The sequence below is a fragment of the Anser cygnoides genome, chromosome 8 (assembly GCF_040182565.1).
Source record: "Anser cygnoides isolate HZ-2024a breed goose chromosome 8, Taihu_goose_T2T_genome, whole genome shotgun sequence".
Lineage (NCBI taxonomy): Eukaryota > Metazoa > Chordata > Aves > Anseriformes > Anatidae > Anser > Anser cygnoides.
The window spans coordinates 13,443,229-13,469,676 of record NC_089880.1 but is presented as its reverse complement, the minus strand read 5'-3'; the positions used below and the strand labels follow the sequence as shown (position 1 = coordinate 13,469,676).

The following is a 26,448-nucleotide window of genomic DNA, read 5'->3' as shown; positions in this document are numbered from 1 at the left end:
TGGCCCTTGGTACTTACAAAGCTCAGGTCTCAGCCCATGGCTCCTTTTTTTCTGGCTGTTTTCCTTCAGCTTTAATTCATATTGCTTTTAGTGTTGCTTTGCATAACTCTCGCTGTGTCCATAAGTACATGTTCCTTCTGCTGACTGGCTAGGCCTCCTGGTCCCTGGTAGTATTGGTTTTATTTCTCCATGGTCTTCTCTTCTGGGGACAGTTCTCTAATCATCCTCCAGCATGGTTAGTTCCCCGCATTGCTCAGACCTTGATATTATTAATTGTTTCTGCCTCTCTCTTCCTTCTGTAACCCCAGGGCTGTCCTGGACCTGCATGTCCTTTCTCCGCTGACTACAAGCTCTCTTTCTCTCCTCTGTCCCATCTCCATCCACATCACCTGGGTGACACGCTGCTAGTATTCACACCTGGGTCTTTGTCAACTCCTGCCTTGACTGGACCAGCATCCAGTCATGTATTGCCCCCAGAAGTTCATGCTGCAAAGGTCTCTACCCCAAACCCTCAAGCACTGACCTGTAGGGTGGAAAAAGGCTTACAGAGTTAGATCGTTGAAGTCTTCCTCAGAAGTACTGTAGGTTCTCTCCAGCTTTGGTTATCCCGTGCTTTCCTCTATGAAGGTTAAAAAGATGTGAGCAGAACTTCTTCCGTCCCTGTCCTTGGGAGAATATTCTGTAGCCTAATAGGTCTGACTGTTAGGCATTCTTTCCTAAATTCTTCGGTTCCCTAGTCTCCGATTATCACTAGTTACATATATGATGTGATATTCTCCACAACGACTCAGTTAAACCCGCTCTTTTTAACAGCAGGGGAAAATCTCCTTATTACATGATAATGAAGCCAAAATAGCTCTCCTCCTCTTTCATTATGCTTAACAGAAATGCTTATGTTCAGGAGTTTTTCCTCTTGAATGATCTCCAACCCCAGGAAAATCTGAGATCAGTTTGTGGTTTTCAGGAAGCCCTAATTAGTAAAGACATCATGATGTAACCTCGGATGGCATTCAGAACTCCGTGCTGAGAGAAGGGATTTTGTGTGTACTTGGGGGGGTGGGATTGGGTTCAGGGGCCTCGTGTCCAGAGGTCTGGAAATAAAGGAGAAGGAGATAGGGAAGAAGCCCAGCCTCAGCAGGGCAACATACTCTTTCTCTACCCTCCTTTTCTCCAACGATAAGTTAAATGTAGTAAATACCTGCTGAATGGAGGGGAAAAAAACTAACAAAACAAACTGCTCCTTGGGAATGAGAAGCAGAGGTGATGCCTTTATTGTATTTAATTCATACAAGATAGAAAAATGAAGACAATCTTGAAATCCATACCCTATTTTGTTGGATGTCAGTGATTTTGCTTGGAGGGAGACAAGGTAGTGCTGTAGTGGTGTGCATGCATAATATGATAGTGGTGGTGTTTTAGTCTGTGTTTAGCAACCAAAGCCTCATGTTTCTGAGCATGAAGAAGACCTTCCTGTACAATGGTGGATGTGGGCCTAATGGCAGTGATTTTTCCAAAGTTTTGGAAGGCAGATACAGGGATGTTTCACAGAAGCAGTTTATTTTTATCATAATCGAGGACCGTGTGACTTTCAGAAACATAATTATAATAGGAACAACAGAGGAGCTGAAAACTTAGTGTTTTGTATGGTTGTTTAGGAGTGGAGTCTGCTGTTACTTCAAAAAGTATTATCTGGGGGATCGCTATTATATAGATTCAGATGTGCTGTTACTATGGATACATATTGGCCAAATGTTTTCTAGTTGTCACTACCTAATTTAGCACTTAGTTTTTTTTTTCCTGCTTGTGCAATGAATAACATGACTGCTTAGTAAGTCGCATATGGTGGCATTTTGTTTTTGCATCCTGCGAGATGAAATTCAGAGCTTTTAACCAAGTATATATCACCTTCTGTACAGACTGACACCATTAATGCCAAAATTCAATTTGTAATGTGGAATAAGCTAACAAATAAATTTAGATTTCTAATTTTATAGTTTATCTTATGTTTGTTCAGTTTCTCCCTTTCTGTTGTTCTTGTGTAGAAGGTATTCATTTCTGAAGTCCAAAATTCTTCTGTGGTTAACAATATAAAAGTTTTACAGCAAACAGTTTTGTTCTTGCTAAGGACTTTACCTGAAGACTTTAACCTAAATGTTTGGACTTCACGTTTGACTTTTAAATGTTAATGCAGTTCAACAGTAATATTTATTTTTAAGTCGTAGTTCTGATATTTAATCAGCCTGAAAAAAAGCTCTTCCTATTTATGTCTGGGGGGTAGGAAAGAAATAATAATTTTGAAATAAAAGTACAGGAAAACAAATGGGTTTACAACTTATCCTCACCATGTATTCACAGAGTTGCTCTAGTAGCTTCTAAATGAACCTTGCCATTGCTCAGATAACACATCAGATATTGAGTCAAAGCAAAATAAACTTCAAGTTCCCCAAGCAGAGCCAGTGTTCAGGTACACAAATTACTAACAAATCAATTTAAAATGGAGGAAATGTTTAAATTCCCCCAATCCAGGTAACAGTGTAGGCTATGTACTATATTGGGCGAGGAGGCTGGGTTTCATTTCATGCATCGTTTGAGTTCCACAGCTAAAAAACAGTGATCTAAAGGGCCTTTTTGAAGTCATGGACTAAGTCAGAGGTAATCAACATGAGAGCTTGAAGCTGCAGGTAGCCAGTTCAAATGTCTGTCAGGACAGTTGTACCAAAAGTGAGCATTTTGAGAGACTTAATGAGGTGAGGTGAGGCAAGGCTGTCAGTCCTGCCTCTCCAAAGCAGGTGTCCTCAGCTCCACAGAAACCTCTTTTCTGTCTCCAGCAGGCAGATGCAGAGATGGGGACTCTAAGACGAGGGCTGGCACTGTGTCAGGTCAGCGCACAGTGTGTTGTCAGGCCCTGTGCTGAACTGGTACGTTTGGCTGTGGATGTCGGGAGAAGGGCATGGATGTTGGACACTGCGACACATCTGGCCACGAGTCATTTTCCAGCTGCAAGCAGCCGTATATTTATGCCAGTGAAAGCTGTTCTGCTTTCCCACTGCTCTTAGCTGACCTCAGAAAGTGATCTACTTGTTATACCGAAAGATAAATGACAGCTTTCTGAATTTTTCATGGACGCAGCATTACCATAGTTGTTAAGCTTCTAGTTGAAAACCGTGCAAGCTGAGGTGCTGCAGGAGATCGCTTACCATGGCCTGCCAATTGGTGATCTGGATCACAACTAGGAAACTGATACAGTGGCAGTTGTAACTGCAGGGGATGAAAAGAGCTATGGTGGAATTAATAATTGCAGAGGACTATGATATTAAGTGTCATTTGATAACTGCAAGTTTAAAGCTCCTAGTCAGGAGTTCTAGAAGCCCTTTTGCATCTGATTCACCCAGCATGACTCTCTTCGAGGTAGTGACCAACCTAGTACTGAATCAGGACAAAGTGGAGAAGTTGTCTTCAAAAAAATCATGAAACCCAGCTTTATGACCACATTTCTTACATTTTTCTTCTTCTTGAAAGTAGCTGTGCTGTTTGAGGGATCAGTGCTTCCTCTGAAAACCTGCTGGATGGATTTCCGGAGCTGGTTTGCCTTCCCAGTTGGGGTATTGCTGTGCTGTGCTGTTCAGACATCTGCCGCTCAGCTTCCTGCATCTGACAACTGCACCAGCAATGGTCAAAGAATATCCTTCAGCCACTCCTACAAGATTGACCTGCCAGCGTCCTCCCAGATCAAGGTGGAGGCAGATCCACTGCAGCATGCGGACAACAGTGAGGTGCAGCTAGATCCTGGGGAGGCTGAGGAAAACGAAGAGCAGAATATCATCTTTAGGCACAACATCCATGTGCAGTCACCCAAAGGGGACTGTGAAACTCTGGCCCACATCAAAGGTCTGCTTGAGAGGATGGAGAAGCTGGAGAAAGAAGTGGCAGAGCTGAGAGAAGTCTGCAGCCCTCAGAAGTGCTGTGGGGGAAGCCAAGGTACCTAACAATTGCAGTATCTTTTTTTTTTTTTTCTCCCACATATAGCCTGCTTTCCTCAGAGATCTGGGGACTGGAATCAATCTGTAAGGGGTTACGGAGGTTCCCTGTGAGTGAAATGCTTGAGTCCTGCGGATGGAGTGGTGCTCAGGGTTTTGTGATGTGAAAAGAAATCTGAAGGTCCCAAAATGCAGTAATATGCACCATTTCTGGAACCAGTGCAAGGGAAATCTCCCCAGGCATGTAGACGGGAGGATTCAATGGAGGAATTTTGGGGTAGGGGAGAATAGAAGATGAAGAAGGCCCTTTTTGTTACTGTCTTCCCTTTCTCATTTCTGCCTCCAGAATTTTGCAGTTGTTGAGAATCGTTAGCTTTATTTCTTCCTTGATACTTGACTAAAAGAAGAGCAGTTTCTGGTGCTGATGTTTTGTGGCAGCCACTGGCTCTTCCTGCAATCCCAGGCTTATACAGCATGGCCTATAAGAAAGGATTTAACAAACTGGTGTTGTTTGAGGAATGGATACAGGGAGAAGTGCTAAGTCCTTGGATACATGAAAATAAAACAGGCTTATAGCAGATGGGCATAGTGTGCTCTCGATCTTTATAGTAACAGTGGTGAGCTTCACTTACAACTAGGAAGATTGAGGTTAGAGGCTGTGAAAAGCTTTCTAATTTATTGTTTGGTGCGTCTGTGGAATCTGTACTACTGCTGACCCTGGACAAATGCACTGGGAAATACAAGAGTGGAGCTGGTCACTTTTTGGACGAGGGGCAGGTGGACCATGTGATGTCTGTGATGTCTTCAGGTCTTCCCAGCCCATGTTTTCCCACGATAATTAAGCTTTCCATTTAGTGACCTTGAACACACCTTCTCATTGTTCTGTTCCTAACTTTTTTCCTTTTTTTTTTTTTTACTTTCACCTGCCATCCTGGTGCTCTGGCCAGGCGTCTCTCCCTGCAGCGGCCACGGGACGTTCCTCTACGAGACATGCAGCTGTAAGTGCTCCGAGGGCTGGGAGGGCAGTGACTGCTCCCACCCCACCTGCCGCTGCCACGGCCGCGGGCGCTGCGATGGTGGGAAGTGTGTCTGTGATGAGCCCTATTTTGGTGAGGATTGCAGCCAACAGCTCTGTCCTGAGAACTGCAGTGGCAACGGGATCTGTGACACGGCCAGAGGGGTCTGCCAGTGCTATGAGGAGTTCACTGGAGAGGACTGCAGTGAGAAACGATGTCCCGGGGACTGCAGTGGCAACGGGTTTTGTGACACAGGAGAGTGCTACTGCCATGAGGGCTTCTTTGGCCCTGACTGCTCCCAGGGTAAGACGAGCTTGTGAGTTATTTCTGCCTCCTTTCTTTCATTCTGAGTTTCCCTTTTTCCCTCCCTGAGAAGAACTGGGCTAATCCCACAGGCAAGCCAAGCCTGGACTCACCATGTTTCTCTCCAAGTTCCTGCTGGGATTGCACTCAAGGATTGCTGAGTGGTCCGTATCTTCAAGAATTGCCTGGAAAACATTTCTGAGTCAGGGAAAGGAGAAAACACAAGTTAAAGTACAAACCTACCTATGTATAGCAGTTGAAGGAGAGAGCAAAGCTGTCCACAGACCCTGTAGTTAAAGAGGGAATCAGAATCTGTTGCTTGATGTACAAGTGAGACAATAAAAGGTAAAATCATGCTTGCTGCAGTGTGTGCTGCTTGTCAGTAAGGTAGTTGACCTGGTAAAATGTTAGACAATATATATAGAGTGTTTAAATAACCACCCTTTGAAATGAGGTTTTAAGGAAGCTCTCTTACCCTGATGTGTTGTTACAAGGTGGTGGCATTTGCCTGAGGCGGCTGGACTGAACTTGCCTGCATCCAGCAGTCTCTGCTTAATGCTGGGTGGCTTGGTGCCTGTTCTGGAAAACCTATAATCTCCCTATAACTGCAAGGTGATACTCCAGGCCTTAGCACTGAGTCTTTTGCCCTGGAAGCCACTTTTCTTTCTCAGCACATCAGTGCTTAGTCTAATATTTCACAGCTCCTCAGGAAGGAGAGGCAAGTAACAGCTGCACACTGCGCAGCAGCTGGTGTTCAGTAGGGGTGTGCAGTGACCTTACTGGCAGGTCTTTGATGTTCCTTGTCATCCTTCACCTCTCAGACTTGACCTGTCTACTTAGACCTGTCACCTTTTATACAGATTACTAGCTCAAATTCTTCACCCAAACGAGTGCTCTGCATGAAAACTTCACTCTTTCTACCCCTTCTGCACTACTTAGAGATTTTTCTCTGTGGCTTCAGCGTTCTCTCCTTTCAGCAGACCAGAATTTCCTGCTCAGGAGACAGCAGCTTTATAAAGGTGGAGAGCAGAGAACTATTCCCCATCCAGCCTCTCCAAGGGGCTGGCTGGGTCCTCTTCCTTACCTGACACCTTCTGTGTGTTTTACACTCTGTGAAAGTGGTTTCTGGTCTCTGAATATGTGAGTGAGCAAGTGCTGCAGAGCTAATACATGTTGCACGATCTGTTTTGCTGTTTCTGGGCACTATGCCTCCATTCCTGCTTATTTTAAGTCCGGAGTCAAGTGGTTCTCATGTCAGCATCTGAAGCCAAACGCCCACCTCCCATAGCTGTCAAATTGCCTTTTCTGTTCCAGTTGGGAGTAGATTTTTGCTTCCTGGGACACTTAAACTGAGCACTGTTTTTGTACATGTCTCAGATCATGAAATAATGCATCTTGTTGTACATTGCCATGGTAACTGGAATGTCTGAACATCTAGATTTTACTGTCAAGCGTGCAACAGTATAATTAATGCCTTGCAAATCCTTGCAAAGGAGAAACAGAGGACAAAGACACGTTGAACAGGAGGTATTGACTTGTGCTCTTCTGAGACTTCTTGTTTACTGACCACTCCGAAATACTGCCGTGGGATATTTGAAGGTGAATGAAAGAACAGTTTAAAATGAGTGTATCCTTAAAAAAAAAAAAAAAAGTTGGTATCTCAGCACAATATAAGTTTAATCAAGAAGTCTGTGTTTGATGCCATAATCAAGAAAACAGGAAGGAAAACAAAGAGGGACTCCTGGCTGCTCCCAGCAGAGCAGGGTTCCTGATGAGCGCTGTGTGCGCTCTCAGCCCAGCACTCAATCTATAACTGTGCTGCTCGTTTCCTGCTCACTTAGGCCATTAGGGCCTCAGTCTGCTTCCGGAGGAGAAGCTGCCAGATGGAGAGAGATTGATGAGCGCAAGCAGAATGCAAGACAGATTTCTGGCACATTCCACAGCCACCCGTCCTCCTAATTCACCTCGGAGTGAGTCAGTGGTGTCTGTGATGATCCCTTTCACTTTGGGCCAGGAGCTTCTCTGAACATCTCCTGGGTTTTGTACAGTCCAGGAATTATTTTCCAGTCCGTAAAAGGAATAATTAAATAGTGACTTTCTCTTTCAGATAGACAAGGAGCTGAATGTTTGCTCTACAGATGGATGCTTTCTTTCTCTTCTAGTGCTTGCTCCTCAGAACCTGAGCCTGCTGAACTCCACAGAGGACTCCCTGACTGTCAGCTGGGATCAGATGATTGATGTGGATAATTATCTCCTTAGCTATTACCCAGTAGAACATGAGATGTTGGTGAAACAAGTCCATGTGCCCAAAGAGCGGCTCAGCTATGAGATTGTGGGTCTCCACCCCAGCACCACATACAATGTCACACTTCGTCATGTAAAGAAGGGGACTACCAGTGAGCCCAAGCATCTAGAAGCAAGCACAGGTAGGACCTGACAGTCTCTTTCTTCAGAGTCAAGATCTGTAGATCTTTAAATTTAGTTTCAAGCAACTAGAGCAAATGGTTTGATTTTGCAGGTTTTCAGCATCCTGTCTGAATGCTGAAGAGTAGTTTCTCTTCCCAATCCCAGTCACAGTTTTCTGTTGTTCTCTTCTGGAGAAACTGTCTCTAGATCTGTGTTGCTGGAGCTGAAAGTATTGCAAAATTCGTCTCTCTCCTTTTACCTTGTCCAAATTGGACTGGCGTTGACACCTCTGAATTTCAGGGAATCCATGATGTTGCCCACTGCAAGAAGCAGAAATGAAAGCATGCAAAAAGGCAGCATGTTATTAAGACTAACGTACTGTTTGACTGGATGAAGAAGGGACTTCAAAGTAGGGAGGACATCATCTCTAGGTACTCATCTGCCAAAAATGCCCACAGCGGCAAGTTTTCCTCATAGTCTCTTTCCAGGACTGAATGAACCTGATGTTACTGAGAACAGGAGGTTGCATATGGAAAGACTGTATTTGAAGCAGTCTCTCTAGAAATGAAATGCTATTTTATTAGCAACTGATAGCATGCTGGCTGCCTGCCCTTGGCCAAAAGTGAGAAGTTGGATTATTTTGACTTTTTTTTTTTTCTAGCGCAATAGGTGGGAGCTGAGAGCCAGAAAACTCTTGAGTTGGCATGTTATCATGGATAAAACTAAGCCTTTTTAAATACTTATTGTGCTGTACTGATGTAGCTCTTCTGTTTGGCTGAGGAAAATCTCAGGTCTAAGAGAAGGCAACTGGGGAGGAAGGAGGACCTTATAGTCACTTTCTGATGCTGATGCTGCTTCCTCCTGGCACTCTGCTTTGTCCTTTCCAGTCCTGTCAGCACTCAATGCCATCTGGATGACGGAGGAGATGGAGCACTCCCTGGAAGTGGAGTGGGAGAACCCACCAACGGATGTGGATTATTACAAGCTGAAGTTCAGATCCCTGGTGGAGATGGATGAGAAACAGGTTGTGGTGCCCAAAAGCAGTGACACCAAGAGCAGACACATCATGACTGGTGAGTACTTGTGACTATTCCAAATTGGGCAAGGACAGGGAGAAGTGGTAGGAGCGATTGATTTTGGTCATAGTCCTGGGAAAATTCTTCTCTCTCAAGTGTTCTCCTTCACCTTCTGACCACTGTAGGCTAGAGTAAGATCTACTGGGATTCCCATATCCCATAATAATGGGTACCTCCACAAGGAGAAAGTTTCTGTGCCCTATGGATAACAGGCTTCAAGGCATTCAGCTTTAATTCTGTCCTTGTCAGAAATAAAGTATATTCTATTTCAGAGCTGGGAATACGGATGTTAGGGAAGTCCTCACTTACTGTAGTCAAAGTAGACCCTAATGGCAAGGCTGGAGTGCTACCAAGGCATTCTCAAGACAAATGGAAGTTCAGATAGAAATCCACGTTTTACTTTGACTCTGCTGCAAACCTAGAATTGGGTAGACTAAACAAAATAGCTTTGTTTAAGAAAAATTACTGTCTTTCCTACTTGTTGGTAATGCTCCCTTTTGCTCTTTTTAGGCCTGAAACCTGGCACAGAGTACGAGGTCACTGTCATACCTGTGAAAGATGGTAAAGAGGGGAAACCATCCTCAGTGAGTGGCAAGACTGGTAGGTGGGAAGTTTCTTTTATGCTAATGATGTTACTACAGGTTTCAGGGACAGTTCAAGGTTGCAAAAGGTACACAGTTGGCTGCTTTCTTCATGCATACTGCAGTCAGGGGTACTTATATCTTGTTTAAGCTTGTCTATGCAGTTTATTAAACATTAAACCTAGTCTTAGCTCAGTCTTTTGCCTTGGTTTTAAACCTACAGTATCTTTACCCTTAACTTGAAATGAGCTCAGCACCAGGCCCAGCAGTAACTCTGAGTTTGCTTGTTCTCGCTTTCTCTACCCAGACCATTGATAATTTGACCTCGCTGAGACCTAGCACACAATTTCCAATCTGTGTATGGCTGCTGCTGCTGACTACTTTGCAGCCATTAGCCGCTGGTGATTTGTCTGGCCTCTGAGCTCAGGAGCAATAAGAAAGAGGATAAGTTCTTCCTTCTTGTATTCCCTGGCTCCAGCGTTATTTTTCTGTTCACCAGGCTGTGACCTGAACAGTAGTGGATATTTTACCTATAAATGGCAGCGCAGTCATTTCAGACCTGTATGTTTAAGCAGGTCTGGAAAACCTGTTGGTTCTTTGATGCTTCAAACTCTTCAAAAACATGGCAGAATGTTTTTCAGCTAGTTACTATATTGCAAAAGGGAGCCTGAAGAATTTTGAAGTCTCATTCTACCTGTAAAACACCGGTGTTGTGGTTTAACCCGGCTGGCAGCTAAACACCACACAGCCGTTCGCTCACCCTCCCCCCTCCCTCTCTGGGATGGGGGAGAGAAACGGGAAAGTGAAGCCGGTGAGTTGAGATAAAGACAGTTTATTAAGACAGGAATATAATAATAACAATAATAATAATAGTGATAATGATAATAGTATTAACAATAATAATGTGTAAGAAAACAAGTGATGCACAATGGAATTGCTCACCACCCGCTGACCGATGCCCAGCCTATGCCCGAGCAGCCGGCCCCCACCCCGGCCAGCCACCCCTATATATTGTTTAGCATGACGTCAGATGGTATGGAATACCCCTTTGGCCAGTTGGGGTCAGCTGTCCTGGGTCTGTCCCCTCCCAGCTCCTGCTGCACCCCCAGCCTGCTCGCTGGCAGGACAGAGCGAGAAGCCAAAAAGTCCTTGGCCTGGTGTAAACACTGCTCTGCAACAATTAAAACATCAGCATGTTATCAGCGCTCTTCTCATCCTAATCCAAAACACAGCACCCTACCAGCTACTATGAGGGAAAATTAACTCTGTCCTAACTGGAACCAGGACAACTGGAAACTCTGAAAATCGATTTTCTTACAAAAGGGAGGGTGAGCGGCATCCAAAGACTGAAATATGCCAAATCAGGCCTGACATTCCTGAGTAAATTGTTCCATTAAAAATAAATTGATGTAAGACAACAAAACCTACAGCCTCTCCACTGTCTTTTTAAGGCTGTGCTTCTCGCACATAGATTCTGATTGTTTGGAACTACTATGAGTTAGGGTTAATGATCCTCGTGGGTGCCTTTCAACTCAGGGTGTTCTATGATGGTATGATTCTATGAACACCCTTTGATCATGTTTTTAAGCTGTTCTTCACAAACATGGGGGCAGGAAAACTTCTTGAAAAGAAAAAATCCACAATGAATAATCCTGCTCATTTTCTTATATAACCTCTGAAATTTAGGTCTAACACAAATACCAGTTATTGCAAGAGCCAAGACTAAACATAGCCTAAAATAGCTGTAGTCTGGGGGAGTCTGAGAGACAGGTCTGCAGGGTAGGCAGAAAGGAAGGAGCAACAAATGGCTGACACCAGAGACCCAGAAAGGATGAGTGCTGTGAGGAGGGCAGGCACAGAGGTAATGCTACAGTCATTACCCAGAGAAAGTGAGGCAAGAGGACTGTAAGATCTTCCTACAGAAAGCAATGGAATGTTTCATCTAGATCATCTAGAAAGTGGAAAAATCTTGGTTTCTTCCCACCCTGACTATTCTGGCTCCTCATGGATGCCTTTCTTTCTTGAGGGGCTGTAGGAGGAGCCTGGATGACTGTTATAACTGGCTAGAGCAGCAAGGCAAAATGAAGGAAATGTGTACATGCTATGACAGGTATAGTCGTGGTTTCATTTGGATGGAGTTTCCTAATCCTGCATTTCAAAATGTTCTCCCAGGAATTGATAGCCCAACCAATGTGGTGACAGACCGAGTGTCGGAGGATACAGCCACTGTCTCGTGGAATAAAGTCGAGGCTCCCATAGACAGGTACATGGTGAGATACACTTCAGCTGATGGGGACATCAAGGAAATAGAGGTGGGCAGTGAAAACAGTATCATCACCTTACTGGATCTGAAGCCAGGCATGGAATATATCATCCACATCTGGGCAGAGAAGGGTCCCCAGAGGAGCAAGAAGGCCAGCACCAGAGCTGTGACAGGTAAGTTGCAGCAGCAGCAGCAGGAGGGAGCTAGGTTTGAATTTCAAACTCAATGTTACTTGTTTCAGTACAGCTTCTGCATTGCATGGGTTTTTAATAAGGCAAAAAATTCATGTCATTTTTACCAGTGTGGCTGAACAGATCTCCAGCTTAGGAGAAGGTTCTTCCTTTTGAGTCCTGTTATGGGCCAGTTACTGTCAGTAGCGAGAACAGTGAAACGCAGCCAAAGCGAAAGCCTTATAACTGGAATGTGTAATTCATGCCTTGCCTTAAAAATGCCATAAACCACCTCCAAGCTGTTCTTTGGGTGACTCTAGTGACCTTTCCCAGCAGTACTGTGGGCTCATACAGATTCTGCACAGTCATGGCAGAGTGTTTGTTAAAATAGAAAAGCAAACGTATTGGTATCATGGCATAAGGTAAGAATCATGTGGGGGAATCAGATCTCCTCAACAGGACATTTGGTCACTGTCCCCTGGTGGCAGGGAGCTTCAATTGCAAGGATGCTTGCAGCAGCATCTGCAGCTGGATTGGGAAACTCCTTGAAGCACTGTTTAGCGCAGTTTTTATAATTCAGCCAGCCATGTGGCCATGCAGGAGCAGTTTCTATCGACTGTTTGCAAATGTCTCGCCTCTGTGCAATTTGCACTTCTGTGGCAGTGTACTGGGTCTGTATGGGCTGCTGCAGGGAAAGTTAACTCCATCCCAGCCAGACCCCATACAAACCAGTACAGCGGTTGTGGTGGAGTTCAGCTGCCTAGCAAGGTAAAATGACCACAGGCAGGCATTACCAAGGGGAATGTTTGGGATGCTCCATTCGGGATGTTTAAGCAGATAAGTTCAAATAAACATAATTGGTTTTTACCAATGTGTCAAGAATGGTAGGACTTGCAAGCTGTTAGCCCCTTTGTTTTATTTACCTTACTCCATATCCAAGAGTAAAAAATGATTTGGGTGCACAAATGGGATAGCCAATGGGATTTACTTAAGTACTGGTTATTTGTACTGTGATCAAAACATGGTTTGTAGCAAAAGACAAAACTTGTATTGGATCTGTTGCCAGTTTGAGCTGGAGGAAAAGCAAAGGAGCTTTTGGATGCACAAGCCTTTTTTTAGGTCTTTGCACGCAGAATAATTTCCCAAAGCTCATCTGTTTTTCAAATATATTTGATAGTCTAATAAAACATACTACCTCTGCCTATAAAACTTATGTTGTCTTAAATATTTAGACAATTGTGATCACCACAGTGCTATACTAAAACTTCTAATAACTACTTCCGCTTATAGAAATCGATAGCCCAACTAAGCTGTTGACTGACCAAGTGACAGAGGATGCAATTACTGTTTCCTGGAAAAAAGTCCTGGCTTCAATAGACAGATACAGAGTGAGCTACACATCGGCTGATGGGTATACAGAGGAGAGAGAAGTGGAGAAAGACAAGAATGTCACCATCTTAGCAGGACTGAAGACGGGCATGGAGTATGTGATTCGTGTCTGGGCAGAAAAGGGAGAACAACAGAGCAAGAGGGCCAGCACTGAGGCTGTGACAGGTAAGAGGGCAATAGTGTGAATTAAGAGCATAAACGACAGCCCAGCTTTGCCTTAATGCTGAATAAGCCCATCCCAAGGCAGTTAGTTTCACAATAGAGGGGGATTGAAGCTTAGCAGATCCAGTCTTCAGGTTAATGCATCTTGCTGTGAAACCCATTCAACATTATCACAGAGACACCCTAATTACCTGTACATACTACAAATAGGCTATGTTGCAATTACTAGTAGGGATTAGTGGTCTTCACCTGTGCAAACGATGCTATTCTAGCGTCTCTCATGTATTTGTATAGTCTTATTTCAATTTGTTAATTAGTTTATCCTTTTTCAAGGAATAAGTTCCTTTTTGCAGGTGAAGAAATTGGAGTGCAGAGAGATTAACAGCATGCAGGATGTCTTTTCTTGCAATAGGATGATTAATCCTAGTTCCTCAGTTGTTCTTACCATCTTGTTTCTCTCCTCTCTGTGGCCAGTCCCGGTTAAGAAGATGTAGTGGTTTGCCTGGTGTGAGGGTTGTTGGTTTATACCATTGTAGAGCTGAATGTCTGTATCTGTTGCAGGCGGCTGTAAGCATTTACAATACCCATGCTCTAGGTCAGGGACTTGCTGAAGGGAGGTGGGTAAATGTGCAGCGGGGTCATCCTGGTCTCTTTAACAAAAGGGGAAAAAAAAAAAAAAGGCAGTCCTGTAGGTGAGGACTCCTGGAGGAGAGTCTCCTGGTGAGGGGTCCTGGAGGTGAGTCTCCTGGTGGCCCAGCACAGCCTGACTGTGACAACTTGTGTTTTTAACTTTTCACTCTGCAGATATTGACAGCCCCACTCACCTGGTGACTGATCAAGTGACAGAGAGGACAGCCACTATCTCCTGGGACAGGGTCCAGGCTCCGATAGATAGGTACATGGTGAACTACACCTCTGCTGATGGTGACACCAAGGAGATAGAAGTGGGGAAGAACAAGACTGCCACAACTCTGATAGAACTGAAACCTGGCACTAAATATGTCATCTACCTCTGGGCAGAGAAGGGAACCCAGCAGAGCAAGAGGACCAGCACTGAGGCAGTGACAGGTATCTCAGGAGAATCTTTGTGGTACTACACAACACTGTGATGTGAAGGTGATCTCTGCTTCTGGCCTGTTGCAGAGCATATGCTAGACAGCTGTTCATCTTGTGGTCGCCTATGATGAGAAAACATCCATGTTCCAGGCACCTTCAGACAGAAAGCTTCAGATAGAAATGGTGTCTCCCCTTGAGTCAAGAGGAAAAATGCTAATTGCTTTTAGGAACTAACAACTGAACTGATCTGTTAGTTCAGAAGCTATCAGACCAGCACAAGCTTCATTGTGCTTTAGTAAAGCACTGTGTTCCTCACTCACCAGCCCTGTCTGCTGATTTTGGTGTCCAGGTGTGCTGAGCTCTGCAGGTGTGGCTGAGTGCTGCTCAGCAGTATATGTTGCTGCTGTTGAACCCTGCTTAAACTTCGGGTGGTTCAACTAGTGCCACTAATAAGAATGGTGTTTACCAATGAATCCGGACTTGGAAGGGAATGCTCCCATTTTACTCATCTTCTATAACATGAAAAGATAGAGAATTGTCTGAGCCCAGAAGAAGTCTCTTAAATATCAGTAATTCACTTAATATAATGAAGGCTTTTGCTCACAGGAGCTGGCTGCTTAGCTAGGCTGAAGACTGACTGACTGGCAGCTTCCTGGGAATGGGGGATAGATGGGGCAGGACACAGGTCTCACTGTCCTGATTAACTTGAAACCAGACATGGTGTACACCATCTATATCATGGGGCTTTAGAAATCAAGAGCTTTAAAGAGCAACATGTGTCTTTCAGTTACTCATCCTCCATATTCCATACTTTATTTCTTAGAAATGGACAGCCCAAAGAATCTGGTAACTGACCAAGTGACAGAGGACTCAGCCACCATCTCTTGGGATAGCGTCCAAGCTCCCATAGATAGGTATATGGTGAGCTACACTTCTGCTGATGGGGACACCAAGGAAATGGAAGTGGGGAAAGCCAAGAGCACTACAACTCTGACAGGACTAAAAGCAGGCATGAAGTATACCATCCATCTCTGGGCAGAGCTGGGAAGCAAGCAGAGCAAGAGGGCAAGCACGGATGCACTGACAGGTAACTGTGGGTGGAAGGGAAGAGAACCAGGGTGGAAGGGAAGAGAACCAGGGTGGAAGGGAAGAGAACCAGGGTGGAAGGGAAGAGAACCAGGGTGGAAGGGAAGAGAACCAGGGTGGAAGGGAAGAGAACCAGGGTGGAAGGGAAGAGAACCAGGGTGGAAGGGAAGAGAACCAGGGTGGAAGGGAAGAGAACCAGGGTGGAAGGGAAGAGAACCAGGGTGGAAGGGAAGAGAACCAGGGTGGAAGGGAAGAGAACCAGGGTGGAAGGGAAGAGAACCAGGGTGGAAGGACCCCACTGTCTAGTTATTTTACAGTTTGTGATCTCTCATTGCATTACTGGGTAATGAAGATCCACAGTGGTAAACCCATTCTGGAGATAAGTGCGTGATTATAGCCTGGTATAGCAGAGACTATTATAGGCTGCGATAGAAGAGGCAGATGTCATAACACAGTTGTGACAGCTGAGTACTGACCTTATTTCACTTGTCCTTAATCAAAAGTGTGCAGTGCTTTGCATGCTGCTATCAAGCCTAACAGAGGTTTAACATCCAAAAGTTAAACTGTCTTAGATTCAGGGACAGTTAAAAATAATGGCCTGACTCATGACCTTAGGTTGGTCCTAGGAGACTACAAAACAGGCTTAAATCTGTCCTGTTCAGTCAGCCTTAAGGATTATGGTGTTCTGGGAATATTTCAGGGTCACTCCATATCCATTGGCCTTGCTAACGTACGTTTTCTTAGGTTCTGAGTCAAGCTGGTGTGAGAGAACAGATAAAGCTTAGATTTGGGGCAAGATGCCAGACAGTTCCCCAGTGCTTACAGAGGTTGAGGGCAGCTGACGGGGACAAATGGAGATCTGTTGAGGCGAAAAGCCTAAGCCTGTCAGGAACTGGAAAAATCAAGGAGAGTTTCAGCAAATTGAAATGTACTTTTTTTTTTTTTTTGAAATAGAATGACAATGGATGCACTTGGAAATTTCACAAGAAGTGAAACTGCCCGGAAAGGGAATGCATTTAGCATCAGTAGGGATATTTTTGATATATCTACACATTTTTTTCCTCTTAGTGATATATTAAAAAAAAAAGACACCTCTGATAAAACAGTCCAACTTCTCATGAAAAAAATACATTTCTTAACTCTAGGTGATGGTTGCTTATTCCCTATCATTAAAACAGGCTGTAGCAGGGAGCTGTTCTGCAGTAATATCCTGCAGCTGTGGAAATTGACAGCACTATTCCTAAAGGGCAGCAAATCTGAGGACTGTCTCTAAGGCTGCGCTTCCCATCACTTGGTTTTTCTAATGGATTTGGTACCTTTTAGCTCCCTCTTCTGTCCAACAGGAGGTGTACATGTAATGAGCACCTCTGAGAAGATTTCTGAGTCATTTCATTTAAAGCAACTGTGTAGTAGTCTCCCATACCAAGCATGAGAATAATGACCTAATGCTTAACTCAGGAACCTATTGAATGGCGGTCTTCGGTTATAATGGATAACTTGTGTTTTGAACAACGTGTAACTTCAGAGATCTGTCACTTCCTTGTATTTGGTGTTTTGATTTCTTCTCCGTTTTTATCTTTGTTAAGATAACCCTATATTTGGTAACCCTATGTACACGGAATCCAGAGAAGCCACACTGTTCTGTTCTTTATCTAAAAAAGACATGGCCTGGCCTTGTCTTCCTCTCTGGCCTTCTCACAACTCTAATATTTCATTGTTGCATTATAATCCTTGTTACCATTGTCCTCATAACACTTTCCAAGGTCTGAGAAATGTTGTTGCCTGGTTTATAGAGACAAGAACAGAATCAAAGGGCAAATTAAATGGCAGATCCATTGTCAACCACAGAGATCTATGGAGGAGCAGGGAATTGTGCTGAATTACTCAGTTGTAGTTTGCCATAAACTCAGGCATGCTTCAGGGTTGGAGCACTCTTCCCTCAAGGCCAGCACTGCCCACCAAGTACCCTCCCTCTAAAACTTGGAAGGTCATACGAACCTACTGCTATTTTCTTTAAGATATTCCCCAAACACCAGAATATGGCAAACATAGGATGAAAATCTTCGAGGCTGCTTCCGTTAGCGTTACTTCTAGCTGAGCTTTAGAAATCTGCTTTTATCATTAGGGAAGCACTGGAGCCCTGTTGTGGTTATCTCATAAGACAGATGCTTTTTGACACTTGCTGTGAACTGCCTTTTTCTCGGGCTTCTCAGGCAGGTGGATCAGGAGCTCCTAGGCCCCTTGGAGTCCCTGTACAGTTGGGCCAGTTGCAGGGCTACGAAACACCCCAAGTCGGATCTATAACAGACCTTGCCATGGTTGGTCTAGGCTGTTTCTTGCTAGCTGTGAACTTCACCGAGTAACTTCTGTAGTTTCCAGGTAACAGGATCAGACATTGAAAGCTCTGCCCAGGCTCTACAATGGGGTTGCTGTCTTTCATTTATGCAAAGGGACATGATTCTTCATTTCTTTTTCAATAGAGATTGATCCTCCCAAGAACCTGCGTGTATCAGATGTGACTCAGTCTACTGGTGTAGTTACCTGGACTCCTCCTGCAGCACAGATTGATGGCTATTCTCTGACATACCGAGGTCAAGATGGCACCAGCAAGGTACGGTGAATTCCTCAGCCCTGCAGAACCCACTGAGATCACCCCTGTGGTTATAGGCTCTGCCAGTTGGATCTTGTGGGTATATGGACTACAGGGAAACAATTTTGAGGGGGAATCTGTGCTATCCATAGCCTGGGGAGGCAGAGCCTAAGGAAGGAAATGTGTTACTGTCAGGAGTGGAAGCTGGGAGGGACTTTGTGACGGTGCAATGCCTCTTCCCAACAGATGTTCATGGTGAAGAGAACAGGTTTGCTGCTTTTTTTTGCTTTTCTAACTTGTTACCACATGGAAGAGCAGCACTCAGCAGGGATAAAGTAAGTGTCGTAACAGTGTTTCTTGAGACCCTGCTCCAATTCTTCCTTCTGAGGAAATGGACTGCACATCTCAAGGGTATGCAGCCAGTGTGTGCCTGTCTGAACTCTACAAGAAAAGCCCATAAATAGATGCAGAGTGTGAGGCGCTGTAGTCCAGAAAAGCTAAATGCTATTCAAACTTGGGTTGATCTTCAGTCTGTTTTATTTGGCAGGCAGTGCAGCTGGGTCCTAGTGAACAACGGTTTGTGCTGGAAGGACTGGAACAAGGAGCAAAATATACCATTTTTGTGATGGCCTATAAGGGAGATCGTCAGAGCAGAAAGACAGACAGTACCTTCTCAACAGGTAGGATCGGGCCTTGGTGTTGCACTTTTCCCTGGGCTCTGCAGCTGTTGTGTTTTACGGTAGAGGTCAGGGATGGAGTTCCTGTTCTACAGACGCACTGGGAAACTATGTGAACAGAAGCAAGTCATCTAGTGAGTCAACAGCTTGTCTTCTGGCTGATTGTCCGTTCTAAGCCACACCATCTGGAGGCTTGGAAACACAACAGGATGGAGCAAGTGGAGATTGCCCACATTGGTCAGTGCTGCTGGCAAACCTTGCTGGCCAAGGGCAGGACAAAGCCTCCTGGTGAGCTGCCAGCGGGCAGAAGAGATGATGATAAGCTAGGGATCTTTCTGCACCGTTCTCGTAATAGTAGGGTGCAGTTGTATAAGTACTATTGTGGCACTGGGCAGCTGCCTGGGTTGTTTTCAGAGATCAGGATACGTACACCAGGATGACAGCAAATCACACAAAATCTCACGCCAGCTTGATGTGGGAGTCTCTTGTACCATGCCAGTTCTCACAGCGGTTGCCAATTGTGGACAGGTTGTGAGATGCAGAGAAAATAAACTCCCTGATTACTGGCATTTCCACCATCACAGGCAAGGGCTCCTTGTCCTGCTCTCACTGTGACCCAGGACTGCATCTCTTGCAGCCTCTGGTGGCCCCATTCATGTGCCAGCTCCCAAGTAGTGGGGAAGGCTGCCTGCAGCTACCTGCTGGTGCAGCTGGGCGCTTCCTTTTCTTCTCATCCAGAACCATTGTAGGAGATTCCTAAGGGTGTGAGATGCCTGCTCCAGCTTTGTGGCCTGCTTTGCTGATGGATTTTGTCTTGGCCTCTCTCTTCACCCAGTTAGCTTCCTCTACCCATATCCAGCAGACTGCAGCCAGACGCAGCAGAATGGAGACAGCCTGAGCGGCACGTACACCATTTACCTCAACGGAGACAGCAGCAGGCCGATGCAGGTGTACTGTGACATGACCACTGATGGAGGCGGGTGGATAGTGAGTGATTCCCTGATTTATTTTTTTTTCAAATGAATGTGGTCAAGGGAAGCTCATACTGGGCTTAGCTGATGCTTTTTCCTCTGCTGCCCTGCTGTGTTTCAGCACCTGCCTTGATGGAGTGGCAATGTTTTAGGAAGGGAGGTGGATGTTGATGGATAACCCTCAGACAGCCGGTAGAAAAGCTGTGAGAGGCTGAGTGGCTCAAAAGCTTGACAGGGAGATGCTGGGCTTTTCATTACTTGGTCATGAGTGTGACTCAAAGCTTATATTGTTGCTGATTGAGGGTAATCACTGAGTTATGGCAGTTTAACATGCTATCTCTTGCCAATTGGGGCACAGGGGTTGTTGAGGATGCACTCAAGTCCCTTTAAAAGACAAGTTAGTACAACTTAGCTTAAAGATCTTTTGCAATAAATTGACTAAGCTAGGTTATCTCATTTTGACCGTAGTGTAAGGTTACATGTGTGGACAGTTAATGCACTTCAGCTGATGGTAATGTTTTAAATGCTAGTACTGTGAGCATGCACCCAGACTCTGACTGCACAGTGAGTCACTTCAAGGGAAGCTGGAGGGAGAACACAGGCACTTTGAGGTGAGGAATTTGTATAAGGGTGAAATAACGAATCTGAGATTCTCCCTAAACGACCAAATAAAATATCTTCATTCCCTTCTTTCACTTTTATTTTCAGTGATAAGTGATTTTCTCCACTGAAACAAATTGTGTATTACTGCCCAAGTCCTGCTGATTCTGGTGAAGTTTAGAAACCTAAACGTACCTCTGTATCTTGTCCATAAGCCTGATTTGCCCAAGTGTGGAGATTTCCACTAATCCCTACAGGCAGGGATCCTGCAAAAGTAAACTGTAAAATTTGTACAACTAAGTATTCACCCCAGGTGTTTTTTCACTCTGCGATTACTGTAAAGGAGGCTATAGCGAGATGGAAATGGGTCTCTTTTCCCGAGCACTAAGTGACAAGACAAGAGGAAATGACCTTAAGTTGTGCTGGGGCAGTGTAGGTTGGCTATTAGGAAAAATTTCTTCACTGAAAGGGTTGTAAAGTATTGGAACAAGCTACTCAGGGAAAGTAGCTGAGTCACTATCCATGGAGGTCTTCAAAAAACATGCGGATGTAGTGCTTAGTGACATGGTTTAGTGGGGGACTTGGCAGTGCTGGGTTAAAGGTTGGACCAGATGGTCTTTTCCAACCTTAATGATTATATGATTCTTTGGAGTCAGAAAATGAAAATGAATGCGTATGTACCCTGATCAGCTGCAGCATACCATTAGCTAGATTTGTCTGTTCCCAAACACTTCACCTTTCAGACTGTATTTAAATCACGATGAGGATTTCTCACCACGATACTCTTTGTCTCTCCTCGGCCTGCTGTGAACTCTCACTCAGCAATTCTTGCTTTGCAGGTGTTTCAGAGGCGGAACACAGGCGAGCTGGATTTCTACAAACGCTGGAAAAATTATGTGGAAGGCTTTGGAGATCCCACTGGGGAATTTTGGCTTGGTACAGTACAAGGGTGTTACTGGTGAAGAGCTGAAGATTAGCTTTGTAGAAGCACTTAAATGTTGGAATACCCGGGCCCTGCTGAGCCTTCAGTCCTCACCTGTCAGTTTTTGTGTCTTCCCTGGAAGTGCCAATGAAACACTGAGGATCTGTAAAGGCCTGCTAAGTCTTTCCACTGACATATTTGGCGTTTGGAGTGGTCCCAGAGCAAGCCAAACTCTGGAAATGTATATTTCAGGCTTGCATGCTCCTATAAGAGGAGAAATAAAGAAAATACGCTGATGAAAATGTAAAATCCAGGCTATTATACAAAACCCAGTGTGCTCAGTCATTTTTTGTTAGCTAGCTCTGCTTGGATCAGAGAATCCAGCCCTAAATAGGTCAAGGTCTTTGGAGCAAGAGTCTTTAAATGTTCTTAGAAAAATAATGTTGCACAGTCTGTCTTGTGCTGCTTTAATCTGTTTTTTCTTTTTTTTTTCTGACAATGCTATCTCTTGCCAGAAAATGGGATAAGACAGCATAAACTTGGCAAAATGTCATGACAGCATCAAGCAGGGAAGGAGGCAGGCAGGAAATAGCTGATTTAACCAAAATGGCCACAGGGTGAGATTCCAGGACTGCAAAGGTGAATAGGCTTTTCCCTTTTAAAAGTATTTTTTTCTTCCCTCTAGGTCTTGACCAGCTGCACAATCTCACAAGCAGCAGCCCCATCCGCTATGAGCTGCGGGTGGATCTGCGGACAGCCAATGAGTCTGCCTATGCTGTCTACGACTTCTTCCAGGTTGCCTCTAGCAGAGAGAGATACAGGCTGTCGGTGGGGAATTACAGAGGCAATGCTGGTGAGGAGTGCCTGCGACTTGTGCGCTCTCTGCTTCACACAGGGGAGCAAATACTGGGGACTCTGTGTTGGTTTTGCCAGTAGCATGGCAGCTCGTTAGGTCAGGTTAGATTGGATGTGGCTCATTTTGAGGAGTGATGTCTGGACTTCCCAGGAGGGCTGAGGAGAGTGTTCCCACAGGGCTGTCTCCTGTTAAGGACGGGAGAAAGTTGCTCTTTTGCTGGGAAGAGAGCTGCTCTGTGACCCAGCTGGACAGGCAGACTGTGAAGCAGTTCCATGAGATAACCTGTGCCTATGGGGGAGCAACTTCTGGAGCTCCCCAGCTGAGAAATGCAAAGAAAATCTTTTTTGTTCAGAAGGGAAGTTTGCTCGGCAGTAGTATCTATCCTGGTGCTGGCTTCTGCCACTAGCAAATCCTTACCATTGCTGTTGTATCCGTAGTCTTCCACTTACTTCTTAATCTCCTGCTGCCCTAAGATCTTCAGCACCAGAGCACCCAGCCCTTGGACATGGCCTCTAATAGCAGTCAATTAGAAATTATTCTCCAGCCCCATCCTGCTTTTCCCCTGACAGGCCTGCTTTGTTCTGCCTGATATAAACCCTCAAGCTGAGCAACTGGACTCCCTTATTCCTACTCTTGTCTGCAATCCCTTCCCTTAGGGGATGCCATGACCTACCATAATGGCTGGAAGTTCACAACGTGGGACAGAGACAATGATGTGGCTCTCAGCAACTGTGCTCTGACACACCATGGCGCGTGGTGGTACAAGAACTGCCACCTGGCCAACCTGAACGGGAAATACGGGGAGAGCAAACACAGCGAGGTGAGTGGCACATCTCTGTGTGAAAGTCAACTCTTCTCTCTAGCCTTAGGAAGACCCACAGAGGGTGGGGGCTATAGCAGGACAGATTGCCAAGGCTATTTTAACTCATTTCATGTGAAAGGAAAATGATCCATAAGGAAGCTCATGGATCTTACTCTATTCTCCCTCGATCCAGAGGGTTTGAGCTCACAGCCTCCTGATTCCTGTGGTGGACGGAGATATCTGAGGTGGAGCTGTCTTGATTTCACAGGGGAACAGAGAAAAAAGCAAGTGCTTTCAGCGCATGCCTTGATGTGCATCTTATTGTACAGGCTGATTTTGTGCTTGAAGACAGCTCAGTCTAGTTGGGTTCCAAACCAGACAGATTTAATTTGTATTAGGAGTGTCTGGAAAACTGATTACAATTACAGTCAAAATCTGGTGAACAATAGCATCTCGGGGGGAGGGGGGGGTGGTGTTAAATGGTATTGGGGTGGAGGGAGAGTGGCAAACTCCTAGCACTGATCTGCATGCTTTAATAAAAGACATTCCTCGGTCTTTTCCCAGGGGGTGAATTGGGAGCCATGGAAGGGCCATGAGTTCTCCATCCCTTTTACTGAGATGAAGATCCGTCCTCAGTCTTCTAGTAATGAGTCAATCCTTGGGAGGAGGAAGAGAACTCTACAGGGAAGGAGGAAGATCAGGGCTTAAATTGTCCTCTGTGCAGGACCCCAAAATTATGATTTGGTATTTCTTAAAGTTAGGTTTGGATGACTTTTTCCAACACTTTGGAAGCAACTGCTGACCAACTTGCCCCAGAAGTCTCTGTGTCTGCAGCCCAGCCTGCTTCCAGCCTTTGGAGCTCCTGATGGGTGATCTGACAGAGACTGGGGGGGGCTCGCTGGGGGCATTGGGCTTGTAGCTTCCCTGGTTGGCTAAACGTGACAAGGACCCGCTTGATCCAATGTATGCAACTTTTATGAATTGCGCATAAAACAAGTGTTAATACATGCTATTGTTTCTTAAAACCCAGCTTGCTGACTCCTCTATTCTCTGGTGCCATCCACTTCAGACTTCAGCGAAAATAAATTTGACCCCTCTGAAAAATGAAAGCTCCCTACATTGTACCAGAGAGAGCTTTCCTGAGAGACAGCCTCCTCTCCTTCTCTTGGTCTGTAGTCCTTGTTTCCTTTCCCCTCATCTTCTGGGGCACAGCATTCCTTTCTCTTCCTCCAGTCAAACTGCTGGGCTTTGGGAGACATTGTCAGACTGCTAGCAGGGCTCATTAACCCAGGCAGAGTCTGTAGTTTGGGTTCCTCAAACTCCAATATCACATCTTTCCAAGTAAAAATCCTGCTCTATATTTAGCTTGTCTCTTCTTGTCTCCCAGTCAGGCGAAAAGCCTGAGGAGACATGCAGTGAATTAATGTTCACGCTCCCAGATGATGCCCAGAAAGGTGAGACTGTGAGGGCTACACTCCTCCAAGCTCTTCCTACCATCCCAAACCTCTACATAACACTTGCCTGATACAGACCATGAAGAAAATTCTCTATGCGACTGTTCCATCTGCCGCCCTCTGCTTTTTCATTAGCAGTGTGGGTAGCCAGTGATGCTGAAATCATATCGCTTATCATCCAACACTAAAATGAGCATCTTGGAATTAGACTGATCCTGCACACTCTCCCTCAGGCTTTCCTTTCAGGCTGTCTGCAGATTCAGATGGGCTCCAGCATCTGGTTTCACATTTGGCTGCCTTTTTTTCTTCACAACCATAAAGGTGAGTTTTACTTTCTTGCCCTGAGCGGATATGTAAATTCTGGACCACCAGCTACGGCCAAGGAAGAAGTAAGTATGAGCTCACCAAACGATGCTTGCTTAAAGGCTTGCTTGTCTGAGCAGATTGGAACGTGATTGTCCTATGTCTTAGTGGCCTCTTCTATCCCAGTGCTAAGCTGAGCAACGTGTTTTAAACAATATTTCTCAGACTGTGGGGAAGCAATAAAATTGCAAATAAAGGAGGTCTTAAAATATTTCTATCTTCTTTGCTTTGGGTGGTAGAATTATTATTCTTTTCAATTTAAACTAAGCTTTCTTTACAGAGGTGGAGCAATACCCAGCATTGCCAGAGCTATGTGGAAAAACTGGCACCATAAAAATCAGTCCTTTGGAGTCTGCTCTGGAATGGAGACAGGGACTATGTGATCTCTTCATGACTTGATACTGTAAAGCTATTAGCTGCTCTGTGGCTGGTAGGACCTGGCTGAGGAGAGCTAGCCAGAGAGTTGTCTCAAAGGTGAGCTCTAAATTCTTTGTACTGCTTTCATTTCGATGTTGCTTGTGGGGGTGGCAGGCAGAGACTCAGCTGAGCTGCATGAGGACTTCCACGCCTCTCCGCCCCCCCCCATCAGGGAAGGAAGAGAGTAATGGAGGGAGAAGAGGAAAGGAAAATTGCACTTGAAGTGTTCTGCAGCTCTTTGGTAAGAGCATGAGACAAGGACATGGGAAAAGGAGGGAGATTCTTTTTTGTGCTGAAGTGATTCCTCACCGTCGTGCACTTGTCTGCGTGAGAGGACAGGTGTCACTGTGATGGTCAGTTACGGGGCACGGTGTAGGTGTGAGGCAGGTGAGCGAGGGGGACCTGAGGGCTAGCCTTACGCTCAGTTACTCTAAAAGCAAGTGTGTGCTCTAAAAAGCAGCAGGTATGACTGCTCCCAGCAGCTCTTCCCTGTGCAAACCACAGAGGCAAAACATGATCCTCCTCCAAAGCTGGAACTTACTTGGGAGCAAGGAATATTCTCTTAAGAAGGCTGAGCTTTGTATCTCAGAGCTAAAGGCAAGTGAGGCACCTTATTAGCAGTTTCTGAGGTGGCATTTACTTTTCCCTCCTAAGTATGGGCCCTCTCTTCACTCGGAAGGGCAGTCACTGGCAGCTGCTAGAAGAGCTATGTGGAAAGTCAGTATTTCCAAACAGCCACGGGATGGCATCCTCTCTTCGTGCTAGTTAGGAGAACGTGTCCCGTATCCAGCTGGCCTCCATGGAAAGACTTTTTTGGGGTTAACCACTCTATTACAGCTTTAGAAGCTCAGACTGCTCCAATAATGCAATTTCTTTGCCTGCAGGAGCTGGCTGGTCTGCTCTGAAGGCTTGGGCTGCTTGGGGTAGTCCCATAAAAATTTCACATCCTCTTATTGCCCTTGTTTTGGGGCTATATCCAGCCCTACAGTTGTTGTGCCTTAGGGCCAGAACAGCTTCTCAAAGCTTCTGCCTTGCAAATTTTGTGGACAGTGAGGTCTGCGGTGTGCCCAGGGCAGAACTTCAGTCCCAGAAGGATGCGCTGCCTGGGCATCACTGGTTTGATGGGGACTGTGCTGTTGATGGCCATGCCAGGACCCATCTGCTGTGTTACGTCGGGCTCAGCACAGCCACTGCTGCTGTTGGCGCTTGGAGGGCTGGACTCTGCACAACGCAGCTGTGCGGAGGAGGTGGAATCCTCACCCACCTCCCCAGGTGTCCCCCCCGCTTCCCATAGGTGCTGTGCTCTGAACA

The 26,448-nt window shown here is 45.4% G+C and overlaps 1 protein-coding gene and 1 long non-coding RNA gene across 6 annotated transcripts in view; one reads left to right on the top strand and one right to left on the bottom strand.

The window, feature by feature from the left end:
• The window catches only part of TNN (tenascin N), a 30,510-nt gene extending 4,300 nt beyond the window's left edge, over positions 1–26,210 (top strand). For 4 of the 5 annotated variants that reach the window (XM_067001786.1, XM_067001787.1, XM_067001785.1 and 1 more), the window contains 16 exons: positions 3,523–3,978; positions 4,925–5,296; positions 7,459–7,722; positions 8,590–8,775; positions 9,289–9,378; positions 11,532–11,795; positions 13,083–13,346; positions 14,148–14,411; positions 15,223–15,486; positions 17,966–18,096; positions 18,623–18,755; positions 19,588–19,739; positions 21,163–21,259; positions 21,931–22,098; positions 22,758–22,921; positions 23,468–26,210. In XM_067001786.1, the coding sequence (XP_066857887.1) occupies positions 3,567–3,978; positions 4,925–5,296; positions 7,459–7,722; positions 8,590–8,775; positions 9,289–9,378; positions 11,532–11,795; positions 13,083–13,346; positions 14,148–14,411; positions 15,223–15,486; positions 17,966–18,096; positions 18,623–18,755; positions 19,588–19,739; positions 21,163–21,259; positions 21,931–22,098; positions 22,758–22,921; positions 23,468–23,611 (3,369 nt within the window). In that variant the 5' untranslated portion in view covers positions 3,523–3,566 and the 3' untranslated portion in view covers positions 23,612–26,210. Of the gene's footprint in view, positions 1–3,519; positions 3,979–4,924; positions 5,297–7,458; positions 7,723–8,589; positions 8,776–9,288; positions 9,379–11,531; positions 11,796–13,082; positions 13,347–14,147; positions 14,412–15,222; positions 15,487–17,965; positions 18,097–18,622; positions 18,756–19,587; positions 19,740–21,162; positions 21,260–21,930; positions 22,099–22,757; positions 22,922–23,467 lie in introns of all 5 variants that reach the window. The other variant, XM_067001788.1, reaches the window with a different exon arrangement.
• LOC125183946 (uncharacterized) lies at positions 3,659–7,464 on the bottom strand. Its single transcript, XR_007166806.2, has 3 exons — positions 6,381–7,464; positions 5,410–5,481; positions 3,659–3,795 (listed from the first exon to the last, which is right to left on the bottom strand). It is a non-coding gene; the product is annotated as an uncharacterized lncRNA (long non-coding RNA).
• Positions 26,211–26,448: the final 238 nt, after the last annotated feature.